Here is an 18,764-nt window from a genome sequence, read left to right as displayed (position 1 = left end):
TAGCCTTTTCCAATCGGCTTCTTTCACTTAGTAATATGCATTTAACATTCCTCCATGTGGTTCCATGGCTTAACAGGCCATTTCTTTTGGGTGCTGAGTAATATTCCATCATCTGGATGACCATAGTTTTTATTTATCCACTCACCTACTGAGGGACATCTTGGTTGCTTCCAAGTTTTGATAACTGTGAATAAATCTGTTATAAACACTTATGCACAGGATATTGTGTGGATTATATTTTTAGTTCATTTGGGTAAATACCAAAGAGCACCATTTCTGGATCTTATGGTAACAGTATGTCTAGTTTCGTAAGAAACTGTTGAACTGTCTTCCCAAAGCAGCTTTACCATTTTGCACTCCTACCAGCAACGAATCAGAGCTCCTGTTACTCTACAGTTTCACCAGCATTTGGTGTTGCCAAATGTTTTCGATTTGGGCCATCCTGATAGTTGTATCATATCATCTCATTGTTAATTCACAATTCCTTAATGGCGTATGATGTTCAGCAACTTATCAAATGCTATTTGCCATCTATGTATCTTCTTTGGTGGTGTGTCTATTCAGGACTTTTGTCCATTTTGTAATTGAGTTATTCATTTTCTTATTGTTGAGTTTTAAGAGTTCTTTGTATATTTTGAGTAACGGTCCTTCATCAGGAGTGTCTTTTGTAAATATTTTTCCCAAATCTGTGACTTACCTTCTCATTCTCTTTTCACATTGTCTTTAACAAAGCAAAGTTTTTAATTTCATTAAAGTCCAGCTTATCAATCCTTTTTTGTGGATCATGCTTTTGGTGGTCTTGTACCTAAAAAGTCACCAGTGTACCCAAGGTCATTTAGGTTTTCCCTGATTTTATTTTCTAGGAGTTTTATAGCTGTGCATTTTACATTTAGGTCTATGATCCATTTCAACTTAATTTTCACAAAAGAGGTAGTACCTGTGTCTAGATTCACCTTTTTGCATGTGGACATCCACTTGTTCCAGCACTATCTGTTGAACAATCTTTGTTCCATTGTATTGCCTTTCCTCCTTTGTCAAAGATCAGTTGCCTATATTTATGTGAGTCTATTTCTGAGCTCTGTATTCCATTGACCTATTTGTCTATACTAAGTCTTGAAATCAGGTAGTGTCAATCCTTCAACTTTGTTGTTCTTCAATACTGAGTTGGTTATTTGGGGTCTTTAACCTCTTCATATAAACTACAGAATCAGTTTGTCAATATCCACAAAAGAACTTGTTGGGATTTTGACTGGAATTGTGTTAAATCTATAGATCATGTTGGGAAGCGTCAATATCTTGACAGTATTGAGTATCTATCCATGAACAAAGGATATCTCCATTTATTTCATTCTTTTTTGATTTTGCTCATCACAGTTTTGTAGTTTTTCCTCAGATGCTGTCCATACATTATTAAACTTACCTAGGTATTTCATTTTGGGGAGTGCTTATGTAAATGGTATTAAGTTTTCAATTTCAAACTCCACTTGTTCATTGCTGATACATAATGACTGACTTTTGTCTATTAAACCTTGTATCCTGAAAACCTGTTGTAACCACATATATATATATGTATATATAAATATATATGTATATGAATATATTTGTATCTTCTAATACACACACACATGGATAGGATGGTTCTTCGTCAAGAATGCTGTTGATTGTGTGGCCATAGGGCAGGGGACTGTGACTGAGCGAGGCCAATACGTATGAAGTAATTCTTTTTACACAGTGCCCACACATGTCAATTAGTCTCTAATTTTTATTCGTGGTTGCTTTCTTCCATTTTCTTTCCACTCTACCACCTCAAATTTTGTTAGGCATCTTCTCTCTTTATATTTGTCTATTTTTTTTCTTTTTCTTTCCTTTTTTTCTTTTTACCTTGCAAATGTTTTAAACTTACACTCAATGATCAAAATTAACACCACCAATAAATGGGATAAAGCAACATCACATGACTCTTGGAAGGATACAACATCAATTATCTTCCTGCTAAAAAGGTATAACCATCGTGATGAAACATCACAAACCCAAAATGAAGGATTTTATACCTCATCATTGGCCTGTTCTTTAAAAGAAAAAAGAGTCAAGTCATAAAATTTTGACTGAAAAAAGGCAGAAGCAGCATTCCAGATAAAGAAAATGAGAAGAGACTGAAGTCAGTGAATGAAATATATGATCCTGGGGGCACCTGGGTGGCTCAGTCGGTTAAGTGTCTGACTCTTGATTTTGGCTCAGGTCATGCATGATCTCACAGTTCTGTTCCTGAGTTCAAGCCCCATGTCGGGCTCCACGCTGGGTGTGGAGCCTGCTTGGGATTCTTTCTGTCTCCTGCTCTCTGCCCCTACCCGACCTGTGCTCTCTCTTGCTTTAAAAATAAATATAGTTTTAAAAAAGAAAAGAAGGGGAAGGGAGGGGAAGGGAGAAAGAAATGCATGATCCTGGACTGGATACTGAACCAGAGATGGGGAAAAACTATAAAGGTCATTTACTGGGACAACTGCCTGAACAGGAAAATGGCCTGTACATTGAATACTAGTGTTAAAACTTCCTGAATTTGGTAACTGCACTTTGGTTAAGGTAAAAACAAGTCCTTAGAGAATTTGAGTGTTCTGTGTTCTATTTTTATAATTTTTTTGCAAAGTTTGAAATAATTTCCAAATAAAGTTAAAACACAATTCTATTCTATACCTGTAGCTCCCTGAGCCGTTAGCTTAGTTGTCTACTTACTTGCATTTAGTGCTCACACCAGTACTAGTCCTTTTGCCACAATTTCTCTTTAGATAAGTCCTGTACTTTGATTCGTGGCCAGATTTTATCAGCAAGCAGCTACTTTTCAGAAGGATTCATAGATGCCATAGCTTCTGAGTTCTTTCATGATATTTTTTCAGATGTTTTTTGAAAACATCTACCTGTCCTTTCATCTGTGAATAACTGCCAGGATAGGACACTCCTGATCCTATTTTCTATCCCTCAGAACTCTGGGAACACTGTGGCACAGTTTTCTCGCATTCAATGTGGCTGCACTGAATTGTGGGTTGGGTTTGTTTTTTGTTTTTTGTTTTTTTTTTTACCTTTTCATTTTATTGTTAGTATATTTTTTAAAAATACCTCCGTTTTCAGGAAAGGAGACCATTTCACTTTTTTAAATGTTTATTTATTTTTGAGAAAGAGACAGCACAAGCAGGGGAGGGAGAGAAACACACAGAATCCAAAGCAGGCTCCAGGCTCTGAGCTGTCAGCACAGAGCCAGATGAGGGGCTCAAACCCACAAACCGTGAGATCATGACCTAAGCTGAAGTCGAATGCTTAAGCAACTGAGCCACCTGGGTGCCACCGCCCTCTTTTTTTTTTTTTTTTTTTTTAAACCTTTTTATAAGGAATATGCCTTTCCTGCCTGGGCATCTCAAGAATTATCTCTATATTCTCCAACTTCATTAATAACCAGTGTTATTTTTTTATGTCAATTGCTTTGGACCAATATCCTCCTCCACCACTACCACCCCCCTCACCCAAGATTCTCTAATTGAGTTTCCCTACATCCTACTATGTCCTTTTTTTTTTTTTTTTTTTAAGTTTATAAAGAGAAAGGGAGATAGAAACCCAAGCAGCCTGTGCATTGTCAGCACAGAGCCCGACACAGGGCTCAAACCCACAAACTGTGAGCTGAAACCAAGAGTCGGTCATTTAACCAACTGCGCCACCCAGGCGCCCCCCTACTGTCCTTCCTATATGTAGACTCAGTTCTTCACGCGGGGGAAATGTCCCTATTTTACCTCATAACACTTTCTTTCTGAATTCTGTTGAATTCCCTCTTTCAGAGTTTTCAGAGTTGTTAATTATATTCATTCAGATGATCTCTGTCCTCCAAAGCTATCACCTTTCCTCTTATTCTTTAGTATCTCTGTTTCCCTCTTTGTTATAACCACCTCAAGCCTTCCCTCCAGATGTTTAGAAATGTTCATTAGGCTCTTCTCTGTTTCTGACTTCAGTCCCGACACGGTGCTGTTTTGGTCCTCACTTGTTTCCTTGACTTGTCACGTTCTCTGTTCCACTTGTGTCATCTCGTCTTTGAACACCCGCTTTATTTAAGTCACTGGCGTTTTTATAGAACACAAAGCAATATTCCACTCTGGGTAATGCTTTCTCGCGGCCTGAATTCCTCATCTCTTTGGATTCCTGTGTTCCTTTCTTTTCTTTTTTCTTCTTTCAGTACGATAGGCATTCCAGTGTTCATCTTACTGTGGGCAGCTCTACTGAGACCGTCTGTTTGCTCATATGTGATGCAAATTAATTTTCCCTGACACCCTTCCTATTTTATCTGAGACCTTTAATCTTCATCTCCAAGCTACCACGGAAAAATTTGGGCACTGCAGTCTATACATGTCTATAGCTGGAGGGCAAGGAGGGAGGGAGCACAGCGAAGGGGATATACAGCATCTGGGCTGGAGGTCTCTTTCATGGACTTTTCTTTTAGTGCCCCCTCTGAACAAAGGTAATCCTATTCCCACAGCAGTGTGTCCTCAGGCTTCAGTCTCAGGCAGACACAAAATTGTCTTTTTAACATGTAGTCTCATCTCTGTTGCCTTCCCTTCCCAAAGATGGGAAGGCAGCCTCATTTATGGCTGGAGGTGATTATGTGACACTATTACAGGGATAGGAGTTTTCCTCTCCAAGCTGAAAGACAAAATCATGTAAAGAGAAGGCCTTTCTGCCCTTCCCCACTTTGGATTTCCCCTACTTCCTCCAGCAAAGTTTCACCAATGCCCTGTGACCATCTATGTACAGTAAGGGTAGCAGAAAGAAGAGCAGAAAGGAAGAACAGGGTTCCCTGAGGACATTCCTGAGTAGAGGACTCACCTGGACTCCCCTCCTGTGGACTTATTATCATTTGAGAGGAACCCCCTCCTCCTTATCTTTTTACTTAAGCCACTCTGTTGACTAGACTCACTATGGAAAATGACGCCCAGCAATTCTTCCTGCCTCTGGTAAAATTCTGAGATGGTCAAAGAGAACTTCTAGCCTCAAAGATTGTTCTGTGACTGTTCGGACTATTCGCCTCTTCCATCTAATTTTCCCTAAACTGGACTGGGCACAAGGATGGAGAGAAGCAGAATAAAAATGCTCAGGATTTTGCTACACATTTTCTTTTCTCTTACCACTGGGAACAGTGTCAACAGAGTCAAACCACCATCTTGTTTCTTTTCTCGGTTGCCAAATTTTAATGTTTACTGAAAGCATGAAGCCGATTGGCTTTGCTGGAGAGATTTTCCTGGAGACATTTTTTAATAGAAGAGTGTGTTCACTTCATTAGGTATCGAAGGAGAAAGATTCTGTGATCAGCTTCCTTCAGCCCTACTTGCCCAGAAGTATCCGGAGCCCAGATTAAAATTACGATGGCTAATAACCACTGTTTTCCAAAATAAAACAGGACAAGCTAAAAATGGTGTTGCCTTGGGGCACCTGGCTGGCTCAGTCGGTAGAACATGTGACTCTTAGTCTTGGGTTGTGAGTTAGAGCCCCACATTGGGCAGGAGAGTTAAAAAAAAAAAGAAAGAAAGAAAGAAAGAAATTAGAAAGAAAGAAAGAAAGAAAGAAAGAAAGAAAGAAAGAAAGAAAGAAAGAAAGAAAAGAAAAGAAAAAGAATGCATTCCTTTTCTATACATTCATGTCTGCAAGTTCAGGCCTATTTAACATTTGCAGGCTATTAGTCATAAATCAATCTCAACAGTAACCTCAAATTTTGGAGACTGCATTTGTTGTAACCTTTGTCAGAAGTGTTGATAAAATACAGTTATTGAGGCATCTAATCCCTGTCCTGTATCAACAAACTGTAATCTCATTTTGCAAATAACTGGGAAGGGGAGTGGGGAGAGAAATCAGCACTGTTCCCATAGTGACAGCTCAGTGTATCTGCAGTCCTTACAAGGGGGAATACGTGTGAGGTTTGGAAATGATAAATCAGACATTCCAAAAGTTACTACTTAAGGTGACTATTTCTATACAAGAGCTCACATCACTGTAATTATTTTTAGTATTCTCTATGAAAGGAAATAATGCTCTGTATAGTTTCCATTAATCTTGAATCTCCCAGACCCTGCCTGATTTTGCGCTGTGTGCTTCCTCTATCCACACAGGGCAAATGCCCCACTCATCACATTTCCGGCAACCACAACTCTCTATAACAAAGCTATGAAACTCGAAGTAAATGAAATAATGTAAAAAAAAAAAAAAAAAAAAAAAAAAAGGCAGTCAAGGTTTCTGCATCCTGAGGCCCCGCTAAAAGCGAGGTATGCATTTAATCACTCATTTGTTCATTCAAACCTATACAGCATGCCCTGTGATTCCCACCATCTCACAGCCTGTGTGGAGACACAACATGGCATTCTCAGCATGACAGAGTCCTGGACAGCAGCCGCCCCCGAGGCTAGAGGATGGGCCTAACAATGAGGAGACGTTTACCACATGGGGACAGAAAAAATGTAAATGCAGACCTGCATATGGCAACTGACCAGGGGTGGCAGGACAAACATGAGCCAAGAGGGTGGAAGATGTCAAAGGAGGAAAGTCAAGAATGTAGGTGGAGACGCCAAATGTTCAGAAAGGATGGAAAGGAAGCCACGCACTTGTGCTGTCACTAGGTAAATGATGACTCACGTGAGAGTCACTTCAGTGGTGCACTGGCGGTGGCGAAAAGCAGACAGCAGGGGATTGCGAAGAAAATGGGGGGTGAAATTGAAGGCAGAAAATATTACTCTTTTTAAAAGTCTGGAAGTAAAGAAAAGAAGACAGGACTGTAAGTATGACCAGTGTGGCAAGATTTAGAAGAGCTTTTAAGGAAGTGAGAAGGATTTCCCCACCCACTAAAGATACCAAGTGGCAATAAGACACAGTGGCCATAGGCAGGGAGGCAGACAGACATCAGCAGGGACAGGCGACCACTTGGGATGGAGAAAGGAGACCCGAAACACCTGAAGCAGAGGCAGAAACAACATGAGGGGTACGCATTCAATAAAATTCCATTCAGCCAAGAGGCAAGCAAGCGCTCACGCCTGCTACAACACGGATGGGCCCCGACGGCACGACACTGAGTGAGAGAAGTCATGTGTTTTATCATTCCTCTTGTATGAAACATCCAGAACAAGCTAATCCATAGAGACAGAAAATAGATGAGTGGTCGCCAGGGGCTGGGAGGCAGGAAGAAATGGGAAGCGAGCGCTTAAACAAGTATGGGGTTTCCTTTCAGGGTGATGAAAATGTTCTGGAACTGGACAGAGGTAATGACCACACTGCACTGTGAATGTCCCAAATACCATTGAATTGTACACTGTAAGATGGTTCCAACAGTAGATTTTATGTTACGTGTATTTTCACTCACGCGCGCGCACACACACACACACACACACACACACACACACACACACACACACACACCCCTGAAGCAGCATGAAACTAGTCAGCCCTCAGGCGTCAAAGCGAAGGTGGAAGCAGTCACGGCAGTTATATAATTACAACAATCTTCATAATCGTCAGTTATCAAGAAGTAGGTTATGTTAACTACTAGAGCGAACACTAGGAAATTGCAAAATGAAAGCAATTGCATATGTTTCAATCTAATATACTCTCTTTTCAAAGACAAGGCACTCTGTGACAGTCTCTAAAGATTTCTGTCACTGTTGATGCCAGATAAATCACACCTCTTACAATCCCAGCTGACCCTGGTTTTTGCTCCCCTCCCCCAACAAAAGTAGTCTCCCACTTGGGAAAGGCGGCTTCCACAATTTTCCTTTGGAAAGGAGAATGTCTGGTAGGGAGAGCAGACAAAAAAGAATGCACACGTGTGGGTCTGTTTCTGGATTTGCCAGCTCTGTTCCAGAGGACTATCAACAAATAGATGAGTCCTTCCAATTACTGAAATACTTCTTCACGGGGGCACACAATACCCACTCGTCAATCAAGTCCAATGAGAATTTCTACCTAAGAGTGGAAACTGACATCACTGCCCAACTTTGACCAACCAGTGCTGCTCATGACTAACCCTCTTAATTTCACAAATTTTCTACATCTTTTTAATTGATAAAAAGAATATTCTACAATACCACTGCCACGGGAGGCAGGGATTCTTTTATTTTGATAAATCACCTCACATCCAATTGACAAACAGGAAATCAAATAGTCCCCATAGTAAAGGGGGCTTCTCAAGGAAGTAAAAATCCTTAGCAAATAATCCCAGTGAGATGCCTAAGATGGAGAACAGATTCTGGGGTATCTTGGGCTTTTAAGCAAAATAAATACTTGAGGCAGGAAACAAAAATACCAACACATCGAGAGGGCATTTCTATAGCATTGTTTGACCCCATCCACCCACACCAATCCTAGCTCACAAGTTTTTCTTTCTTTTTTTTTTAATCTTAATTATCAAGTAGAAATAAACTTTATGCTCAGTATAGAAGTACAGAAATAGGCCTCCAAATTAGTCTGACAGCAGTACAGGTCTCAGCTCCACTGCCTAGCTGTGTGTCCTTAGCAAGTTGGTCCACTTTTGAGTGTCAGCTGGTCTACAAAATAATAGCCTTCCTGTCTCAGAGGCATGTTGTGATGATTCTGTGAAACATGCAAGACCATCAGCTTGGTACATGTTTGGTGAATTACGATGCTACTTAATAAAGGACTCAGGAAGAACCCAGGTCCTAGGTCAGTGTTTACCCATCCCCTGTCAACTTCACCTCCACTGTCTTAATCCTAGAATGAAACACTCAATGTTTCTGTAGTATGACAATGAAAATTCTTTCTAAGAATTCCTTTTTTTTCCTAAAACCAAGGTTTCTGCCAAACAAGGTGGCTCTGGAGTATATTTCTAAACATAGTTGATCAATAGTTTGGCTTGACGACAGTAAGTAATAATGTGAAATGTGTGATTTTACAGAAGTAAGCAGTACTCCAGATTCGTGGAGATTATACAGTAAGAATAGAGCTGATGAATTAATCAGTCTTCTGTAGACTAAGGTTGTTTCTAAATCATTTTAAATGGGTGGTTCTCTCCAGTCTTTTGAAATAAACACACATAGACACTACATATATACTTTTATTTATTTCAAGGGAAGAATTACCCATAATCTTCCTTGATAATCATTATCATGGTCAACGAGCTCTACCATTGAAGCCTATTATTTAGTTCATACCCACTTATCTCTCTCTTCTGAGTAAAGCACAGAACTATGAAGGGCCTAACAATCTGTCCTTTAAAGGGAAGTCACTTTTCTTAGTTGTTTCTTGCACGTGCTGCTCTGTAACACCCTTCAAAGTCACTGACTTTCAAATTTCTAGTGGCAAAACCTTTTCAAAAGGAAGGCAATTCAAATGCCAACATGCAGAAGAGAAGAACACGGGTGAGGGAGCCCGGCAGAGCCCTGGCCAAGGTAGCAAGATGCCTCTTCTCACTGTTTTCCTACAGAGACACACAAGCAAGAAACGCAGTCAACAGTCCAGTCAAGGGCACAACATGAGACGCGAGGAGGATCTCTCTGTGCTCCTCCCATGTATGGAATCCACTCTCTCTACCGGAGATGTTCCATGAGGTCAAACGAGATGCACCTCTCAGAGACCCTGCTCTTGCAAGAACTTACAGACACAGTGATGACAGAGCAGCTGCCCAATGTTTTAGACGCTCTAGTTTGTGCCAGGAAAAAGAGGACCTCATCTGGTCAAAGGGCTTCTATTTTTCATGAACTCCAGTTTCTCACATACTGACTAAAGGAGAGGGCACTGACCCTATTTAAGTCAATCCACTTTGATCCTTCTCCTGACCCAAATCAGAAGATGGCAAACATTTCTTGACTATAAGCTGAATGAGGATGAGCAAATTACTATCTTCACATCCTTGTTTCCTCTTTGACAAGCGGAAATAATGGCAGTGCCATCGCCTAGAGTTATTGTAAAGACTGAGATGACAGTTATCATTCATTTGTGCTTGTCGCATAGTAAGAGCCAATAAACATGAACTAGTATCACCAAAAGCATCATCATCATCATCCTGGAGTTTGGAGAGATGTGGCATTCCTTTTGCGAAGTAAGAAAACTGTGGAAAGCTGTAACAAAGACTTTAAAGTCTGAAATCAACTCTCCAAAAAGTGCTTTGGCCACAAACTGGCACGTCAATGGGTACTCAATACAATTACCCCAGATTACTCCATCCCAAGTGAGAAGGAATCTTTGCCAAGTATTCCTGGGGGAAAAAATTCTCTTGAAGTGTAAACCATGAATTGATGACCACATGGTAAAATTCTCTTAAAAATATCATTTGAAGCTTCTGCTGAGGCCAGATAGGACTACCATTTAGCACTTTGATTCAACTACTAAAGAATAAAAAGCAGGATATGTCATTCTTTAAAATCAGTTTTGTTTCAGTGCTTAATAAACTTATCAGAAATCTCTCTGATTTAAGTACGGAAGCAAATGGGTTATGGTTGGCTTACGGCTCATTCCGGGTGTAACACAAATCACATTCAACGCACACAAGTGCACACACATACACAGTTCCATTAGGAAATGCTTTAAAAAAATTTTTTTTAAAGAAAAGCAGAGTTCTATTTAAAAACAGCTGCCAACCCCCACACCAAATCCATATTCTGAGAATTTGCTTCCTTCAAACAAATTCTGATGAAAGAAAAAAAGAACCTTAAGAGGAAAGTAATTTTGAAATCCAGGCAATAGTAGGGAGAAGATATTGTTCCTTTCCATTGAAATGCATTGCCATGAGGTTGTCTAATAAAGGTCTTATTTTCTAGTTGCTCAAGTTCCCAGTGTTGCTACTTTTTTTTTTTTTTTCCATAAGCATCTGTCAACTCCTCCCCTAAGTCCTACAGCAGCACACTTGAAAAGCAAGGAGACCTACCACACAGACAAGTTGAAATCCCATTTGGAAGGACCCGACCACATCGAGCACCTCTCTGAGGGGCCTCCAAGCGCCCTGCCAACAGCAGCAGACAGGAGCACGGAGAGTAAGGTACGCACCCCCGCACCCCCCTCCAGGCCCACTGACCTTCTGATGACCCGTGACTTCGTCCCTGCTTCTCCCCAGCTCCTCAGCAAGTTTCACGTTCTCTTCTTGCAATGCTGAAAGCTGCTGGGACTTCTGAGCTGCTGCCTGCTTGAGGGTTTCTCTGCAAGGACAGTGAGTGCAGGGTTACCATAGAAACAAGACAGGCAAGGAAACTGTGGGAGACGACCGGCTTCACAGCACTGAGGAAAATATATCTGGGTCACGTGCCTGATAGGATCTATAATAACAGGAGGCAGTGGTATCTACGTGCAGGAGAGGCTAAATGGCTTTAACCTCTCAGGAGGCGGACTGCCACCCACAATTATTACATTATTTTTTAAAACCTAATAAACACGATATCCACCCTCTCTCCACCCACACTTACCCACTTCTGAACACTCCCCATCCAAAAATCCATGCTACCATAAAATGACAAATGAAATGGTCAGTCCTCTGGTCTTTCGGGCTATTTCCATTAGAAAATTATGCTCAAACCCAGTATGTTGATAAAGTGATTTACTTTGCTGCCAAGGCACTCTGTACTGATTGCACAAATCGGTAATGTGTTTTTTTCTGGCAGAAATAAAAATCTAATGGTCCCATTTGCCGGTGTGCCAGTATCTGTCAGAGTCAAGTACTGTCGTGAATCTGAGTATATTTTTAGGACAACTCGAGGTGAAATGTCTAAAGGAAATGCGGTTTTCCAATTACATAATAGGTGGTTCACTTTGATTGTATTCTTTCCACAATGCTAATTTGTAATTAAAAGAATCAAATAAAAATATAGCCTGTTAACCTCTATCATGAATATCAGCATATGAAATGTGAACAAGGTAAGTGTATTAAACATCTTCCCAATATTAAAATTATCCAAAATACACAAATTATTATCCTTTATATGTGGGTATTAAAAATCTTTTATTTGATCACTGGATTTTAGTTTTCTGTCATAGAGGGTTTTGATGCCACTGTGAATTTTAAGTCTGTGCTGGCTAAACTCCATTTAGGGAGCTGTCATACGTGGCTGAATCCTGAACCAAGTCATCTGGGTATGAATCCATCTGCTGATAGAGGAACACATCTATTTTTAACTTCAATTGTCTAATGTGTGGCAATGCTAGCATCTCCAGTTTTTTGAGTTTTAGTTCTCCATCCACCTATAATACACATATTGGGGTAAGATTTAGGGGAATAAACCTACACAAAAATTTTCCTAGCACATTAAATTAAATGAGGTGTTTCCTGAGATGTCTATTTAGCAAGTGAGGAAAAAATGGAGAAGGCATTTTAGCCTCAGGTCATACAAAAGCTAAGAGGGTTGATTCTAATTATGGATCAACACACACACACACACACACACACACACACACACACACACACACACTACAGCTCAAGTTCATCTTCTGGCAAAAGTCCATCAATTCCTGACAAATCTGAAGTTTTTACTTAGGATGAAATCATCTGAGGTCAAATCTTTTATTCCTAGGAGGTCACTGCCTTCCTCAGGGGCTGTTTGGTCTCAGCATCTTGATGGCCTGTCAATGAGAAGTATGTAATCCTACTCTGTGTCTTAAAGATGTGCATCTTGTAATGGCTTTTGGAATCCCTGGTTGCTATTAAGAGCCCACAGTAAAGAAAATTAAAATAAGGAATCAAAGAAATTTCAAAATGTCTTAAAGCAGTGATCTGTAAAAGCAACATTCAATGTGTTAAGATCTATAAAAATGTTTTCACAAATATTTATTTTCTCATTTAATCCTCAAAAGCCAAGGAAGCTAATGTTATTATTTATATTTTAAAGATGAGAAAACTGAAGCTCAGGGAAGTGAGAGATTTTTCTCCAAATCATAAAGCCAGGAAGTTGTAGAAGCAAGAGAACCGGAGTTAAAACTGGCAGACAGACCTCCGCTCTAATTCCAACATAGAAATACCTTCCCGTTTTTCTTTAAAGCATAGTGGGTACAGAAAGGAGGCTCTAATAGCCCAACTTCCGGAAGTACTCCAGGGAATAAGTCCAAAAATACCTCCAAGTATTTCTAACAATTTTTTTAAGCTGCTTTTCTTTCTTTTTTTTTTTTTAAATTTTTTTTTTATTTTTGCGACAGAGAGAGACAGAGCATGAACGGGGGAGGGGCAGACAGAGAGGGAGACACAGAATCGGAAACAGGCTCCAGGCTCTGAGCCATCAGCCCAGAGCCCGACGCGGCGCTCGAACTCCCGGACCGCGAGATCGTGACCTGGCTGAAGTCGGACGCTTAACCAACTGCGCCACCCAGGCGCCCCAAGCTGCTTTTTTTCTACATGACAGAAGACTATCCCAGTATTAATCTGAGAGGCAAGATACATATTGTTAACACTGACTGCATTGCAAACAACAGACTTGTAAGTAGAATATCAATCAATTAACTGCCATGCTAAGTATATTCTATATTCTAGATTTATTACTGTGCCATGGGAGTAAAGACAAAAATTAAGCCGCTTATATCATTTTCCCTAACATCCAAAATTACACTCTGAGAAACCATTTTATTCTCTCTGTCCACCTGAAAATAGGAGCTGGCTAACCAAGAGTTTTCCTAAAACCAGTCTAGTAAATGGCACAGAGGAAAAGGAGTATTTAGCTACAAGCGCTGGGTTTCCAGAGCCAGGGGCAATATTCCACAGGAGGTAGTTCTAATGAGAACTGCAGTGCCTACATTGGTGTCCATTTTCCTCCAGGAATCAAAGTCCTATCTAAGGTGCGGGGAAATACCAGGAAAGTTCTAAAGAACACAAAGCATCCCAGATACATGCTGGGAAATAATCAGCTGCTCATTCTCTAGCTTTGACCGCTGAGGAACAGTAAAATAACTGCTTTTTTTTTTTTTTTTTTTTTTTGAGAAGCACCATTCCCATTACATGGTACATTTATTTTAGTGGTCCTTGAAATGTGGCCACGTCTACAGCAGGGAACAATGAGTCACTGGGGTCAGGGGCTCTTTCAACCTACTCCTCCTACTCCCTCTACCAGCTTCTGATGCCTGTCACTGCTGTGTCCTACTGGTCCTTCCTCCTGCTAAGAACCCCAGCCACCGTGTGCCAGGTTACTGACAAAAGATGCAATCCCCTCAGTCCTGGTAGGCCAGATAAAAAGGCGGAGAATCAAAAGCAGCCCAGGCTGTCTGCTGGGTGGTCCTGGTTCCTCCTCACCCCACCCCAACTACACCCTCAGGGATCAGGGATCTGGGAAAAATGGTTCTAGGGAAGAGGACAGGCCATGGTTAGAGGAGCAGCAGCAGAAGCCTCAGTCTTTTGCTCATGATCCTTCGTGTCCAGAGTTAGGAGGCTAAGATTTTATTATTCCATGGAATCATTTGAAGAAGGGCAAAAAATGATCTCTTAACGGACATAAAACCACCCCATACTAACTGGAGGTGGGTGACATGACACAGACTCAGTGAGGATGGTGAACACTTCAATACTAGACCAATGCAATGACCATCACGAGAGACTCCAAGTAGGCTGCAGGAAAGAGAAGTTTTATCTAAATCCCAAGAGCTGTTTTGGCTCGGTCCACACCGGCCCTGCCCCTCCATTACCTAGTACAGCCCAGAGAGCTCAGAGGTGGGATTATGGCAGGGGGAGGTTGGTTAGGGAATCTTCTCCTGCTGCTCAGATCCTCCCTCACCAGCTGTGACACAAATGAACTGAAGTCAACAGTGCTCCCAAAGCGCCAGGGCAGCATAATGACGTGTGTCACAGGGGAATGTCCCAAACCAGATCTGCAGCCACCCTCTTGGAACACGATGACTTTGTTTCCCATCACAGGGACCTTTATCTGTGTGATTTGGCTTGCGAAGGCCAAGAAGCTCAAGCCCATCCTGATGGCCACAATCACAACTGTTGACTGATCAATCTGTGCAGGTGAACAGAATTTTGGGGAACAGCTGAATCACTGTCTAGAGAAGTATCATTAAAACTAAGACTGAATATGGAAGTTCTGAATCACTATATTGTACACCTGAAACTAATCTTACACTGTATGTTTACTAACTGGAATATAAACAAAAACTTTAAAAAAACACACAAAAAACTAAGACTGAGGAAGGGATTAATCATGCACTGCCTAAGTTGCTCAGATGAGATTCCTTCTGGAGGATTTTACCAATTCTCAGAAGAACCCGACCATGTACCAGTTTAGTCCCAAGCTTGATCAACAAATCGTACTGAGGATGGAGACTTGGAACTGATGCTTTTGTTTCTGTTTGAAGCTAATCTCTTTGTTCGATCAGAAGGGGGGGATAAATAATACAAACCCTTAAAGGGCAGGGACCATATAAATCCATCTTCTTATCCTTCCTAGCACAGAAGACACACTCCAATATTCACTGGATTAACTGCCTCTACATTTCCAGGTTCACACAGTTGATATAGAGTGTAGCTCTCAGAACCGAAGAGCAACATGGAATCTACACCGAAACGATCATTGAAAAAGCCAGATCAACACCAACAATTAACAGACCTGAAAACAGACCCGAAAGGCAAGGATTTGGAGGTGTTGTTGACAAAGGAAACATGGCCAGCCTGTCTGGCCAGGTGGCAGACAGGTGGCAGTCTAGGTGGCAGACTGATGGATAAACCTGGATTAGAAAGATTCTTCCAGGGGCGCCTGGGTGGCTCAGTCAGTTAAGTGTCGGACTTTGACTCAGGTCAATCTCACTGTTCGTGAGTTGGGAGCCCGCATCGGGCTCTGTGCTGACAGCTCAGAACCTGGAACCTGCTTCTGCCCCTCCCCTGCTCATATTCATTCTCATTCTCTCTCTCTCTCTCTCTCAAAAATGAATACAATATGAAAAAGAAAAGATTCTTCCAGAATCCTTTCACCTGACTTCCATGCCAGAGGTTCAATTACTCTTAAAATCAAGATTAACAATCTCAAAAGTGACATGCTTTTTATTTCCCTATAGAAAGGATCTTGAGAGATTTATTTATAAAGGGTCCTAACTTCTCAGGCAGCAAGCACACTTTTCGTTTTGCTTCTTTAACTCAGCTACTATCTTGACTTCGCTTCCTCACAGCTAAGCGGTTATAGGGGCTCCCAGGTATGCTAAAGCATTCGGGGGACAGAGAGGGTGGTGATTACTTTTTACTTCAAGCAAGTGTTTGTCAAGTTATTTTTTAAATCATTAGTATCGTTTTCACTTTTGTGACATTTAAGTCCCAGTTTCTCTCAAAGGACATGAACTTACATTTCTTTCCTGAATTCTTCCATTTTTTGATTCTCTACCGTCAGAAGCTCTTTCGATTTGTTCAGCTCTTCCACATTTTTCAGGTTGTTTTCTTTAAGTGTATCCAACTTAAAGACCAAGAAAAAAAAAACTCGATGAAATTATTTCATTTTCCAGTGGCAGGACTGGACAGACATATTCATGCAAACGTGCACTGAATAGATAGGTGAAATTAGTCAGGTACAAAAAAGGTGGGGGGGGGGGGATTACCAGGTGAGGAGACGGCAAATGACCACATCTATTATAAACGGCAAACCTCCCTCTTAGATTTAGTCAGACATTTTCCGTACACCTGGCCAAAGTGTCAAACTAAATTGCTACATGAATTACAACAAAGGTTTGCTTCCACTTTGTATATAATTCTCAGTATTCATCATTGAACTTGCTATTCAAGTACGACCCCTCTTAACAAACACGAGAAATAAATTGCAAAGGCATGACATCAGCAAGAATTATTCTTTGCAATAAAAATTAAAACCCCTGTCCTTCCCCATAGATTAGTAGTTTCGGATGTATTTGTCAACATTAGAACTAAATGTACTGAGTCCCCATTACAAAAAACATTTGAATTAAAGTATTTTGTGGGTGGGAAAAGATCTGGTTATCCATCTGAACTCTGATCTGAAGAGGAGAAAGCCCGGCAGGGAGGCTGAAAAGCACTCATACATTCAGCCCCATCACCTGCCCATGGGGGATGCAGCCAGCTTAGGGCCTGGCCCTGATAGAAGAGCCAGACACATCACTAGAATGACGGAAACGTGACCAACTACGGGCTCTGGCAGGTGACTGGGGCTCTAGGTGCAGAGCCCCTAGCACAGGGGCTCCCAAGCACAGGGAGCTCGCTCGGGCTGTCCATGACCCAAGGCGTGCTCCTGGCCCCAGAGTGGCTTCCTGGGACTTGGTCATCTTGTACAGAGATACCTCTGCCACGTCACATGCCACAGTCAGGAGGCCTAGACAAGTGTCTCAATGGTTTTAACGCCACAATGTTCCTTTTAATGCCTCTACAATTAATAGAGGAATCTGGAATTCCAGATTCACAGAACAAGAAAAACCAAGTATCACAAAGGGTCCAAAAAAATGATTTAGCCAGTCTCACATTCTGGTTATAACAAGGACACCAAGGGCTATATCATGAAAGTGCACAATTCTCCCTGATTCTACCCTCAAAAATGAGATACATTCCCTAAAATCTTCTTATTCATTTTAACTTCTGTGATTACCATCTGACTTTTTAGTGCTTTTTCTTCTTCTATTAGGACCATCAGTTCTGTAAATGTACCCCCGGGTGTGTAGTTTTATTTACCCTGTAAGTATCTTAAAACGTGCATGCCTTGACAGATTTCCATCTTTGAACCTGCATAGTGAGAAGGCCTATGCTTTACAGAGCAGCTATTCAATGTGGCCAGCCCTTCCCCTGCTTAATTCCTTCACGTCTCACCTGACTATCCCTTTTAAAAACATCTGAGGCCAGGCAGAACTTCACCTAACTATTTTGGAGAATCAATCTGTTTAGGACCGAGAGGTAACTGCTTCCCAAAGAAAGAAGGGGCTGATATGAACTGGGAATGGGGAGGAAGGGAATCAAAAATAGGTCCAAGAATGAGAAATGCTACTTTCAACAGAATAAAAGTGATCTTGAAACCACAAATCTGAGATGCAGAAGTGGCTGCCTGGAGATGACACAAAAGGGAATCAGGACGGAATGACACCGAGAAAAGGCCTACGCCAAACTTGGGGCCGAGGAATGGAATTTGGTGGCTCAAGTTGGGAGAGAGTGAAAATAAAAAAAAAAATGTATGTGATTTAAGATAAAAGACACAAAACTAGAGAATATTATGAGTACCTCTCTCTTCAGTTCCGTCATTGAAGTTATCATAAAAAAGCCACACTATTCAGGTTTTCCCCTCATTATTTCAAAGGCTGATCCTACTAAATAAGTAATGAAGGATTACACTTTATTTAATATTATCATGGCTCTGGTGTACATTCGACTCCGCTAACAGATCAAACCTGTGTGAGGCCACACTTCAAAAAATAAACAATCCTGAGTTAGTGATCAAATATTCCATGAAGTCGGTAAGCTGTCCTTTGTACAAAAGCCATTTAAATCTGATTACTTCATTCTGTAGTTTTTCGTTTGTTTGCTTGGTATCCTCCAAGGAGGCCAGAGTTTCACTCTTCTCTTTGGTCATCTGTTCCATTATCTGCATGGCATCTTCTGCTGTTTGAGCAGCCTAAATACAAGAAAATACTGTGAGAAATGAGGTCACCCCCCACCCCGTCAGGGATGCTCAGGCAGCCCTCGCTGTCTCGTGTGGTTAAGGCCCAGTCACCAATCCAATGCCGAAACAAACAGACCGAGACACGAAAGGTCTTTACTCCAAAGGGGAACAAAGCCACAGACCCTTTTCATGCCATTCTTCAAACAAGCCAATTGCGATATGCAACTGGCA

At 41.2% G+C, this 18,764-nt stretch overlaps 1 protein-coding gene across 18 annotated transcripts in view; it reads right to left on the bottom strand.

Annotated features, from left to right (window-relative positions):
* CLIP1 (CAP-Gly domain containing linker protein 1) overlaps positions 1-18,764 on the bottom strand; it is a 125,622-nt gene that overhangs the window by 16,053 nt on the left and 90,805 nt on the right. For 17 of the 18 annotated variants that reach the window (XR_007145779.1, XM_047827529.1, XM_047827528.1 and 14 more), the window contains 3 exons: positions 18,429-18,545; positions 16,270-16,376; positions 11,042-11,162 (listed from right to left, as the gene is read on the bottom strand). Coding sequence is in view for 17 of the 18 variants with exons in the window: in XM_047827529.1 (XP_047683485.1) it covers positions 11,042-11,162; positions 16,270-16,376; positions 18,429-18,545 (345 nt within the window). In the remaining variant the exon portion in view is untranslated. Of the gene's footprint in view, positions 1-9,119; positions 9,449-11,041; positions 11,163-16,269; positions 16,377-18,428; positions 18,546-18,764 lie in introns of those variants that run through there. The other variant, XM_047827530.1, reaches the window with a different exon arrangement.

The sequence above is a fragment of the Prionailurus viverrinus genome, chromosome D3 (assembly GCF_022837055.1).
Source record: "Prionailurus viverrinus isolate Anna chromosome D3, UM_Priviv_1.0, whole genome shotgun sequence".
Classification (NCBI taxonomy): domain Eukaryota; kingdom Metazoa; phylum Chordata; class Mammalia; order Carnivora; family Felidae; genus Prionailurus; species Prionailurus viverrinus.
The sequence above is the reverse complement of the archived record's forward strand: the minus strand, read 5'-3'. Positions and strand labels throughout refer to the sequence as shown.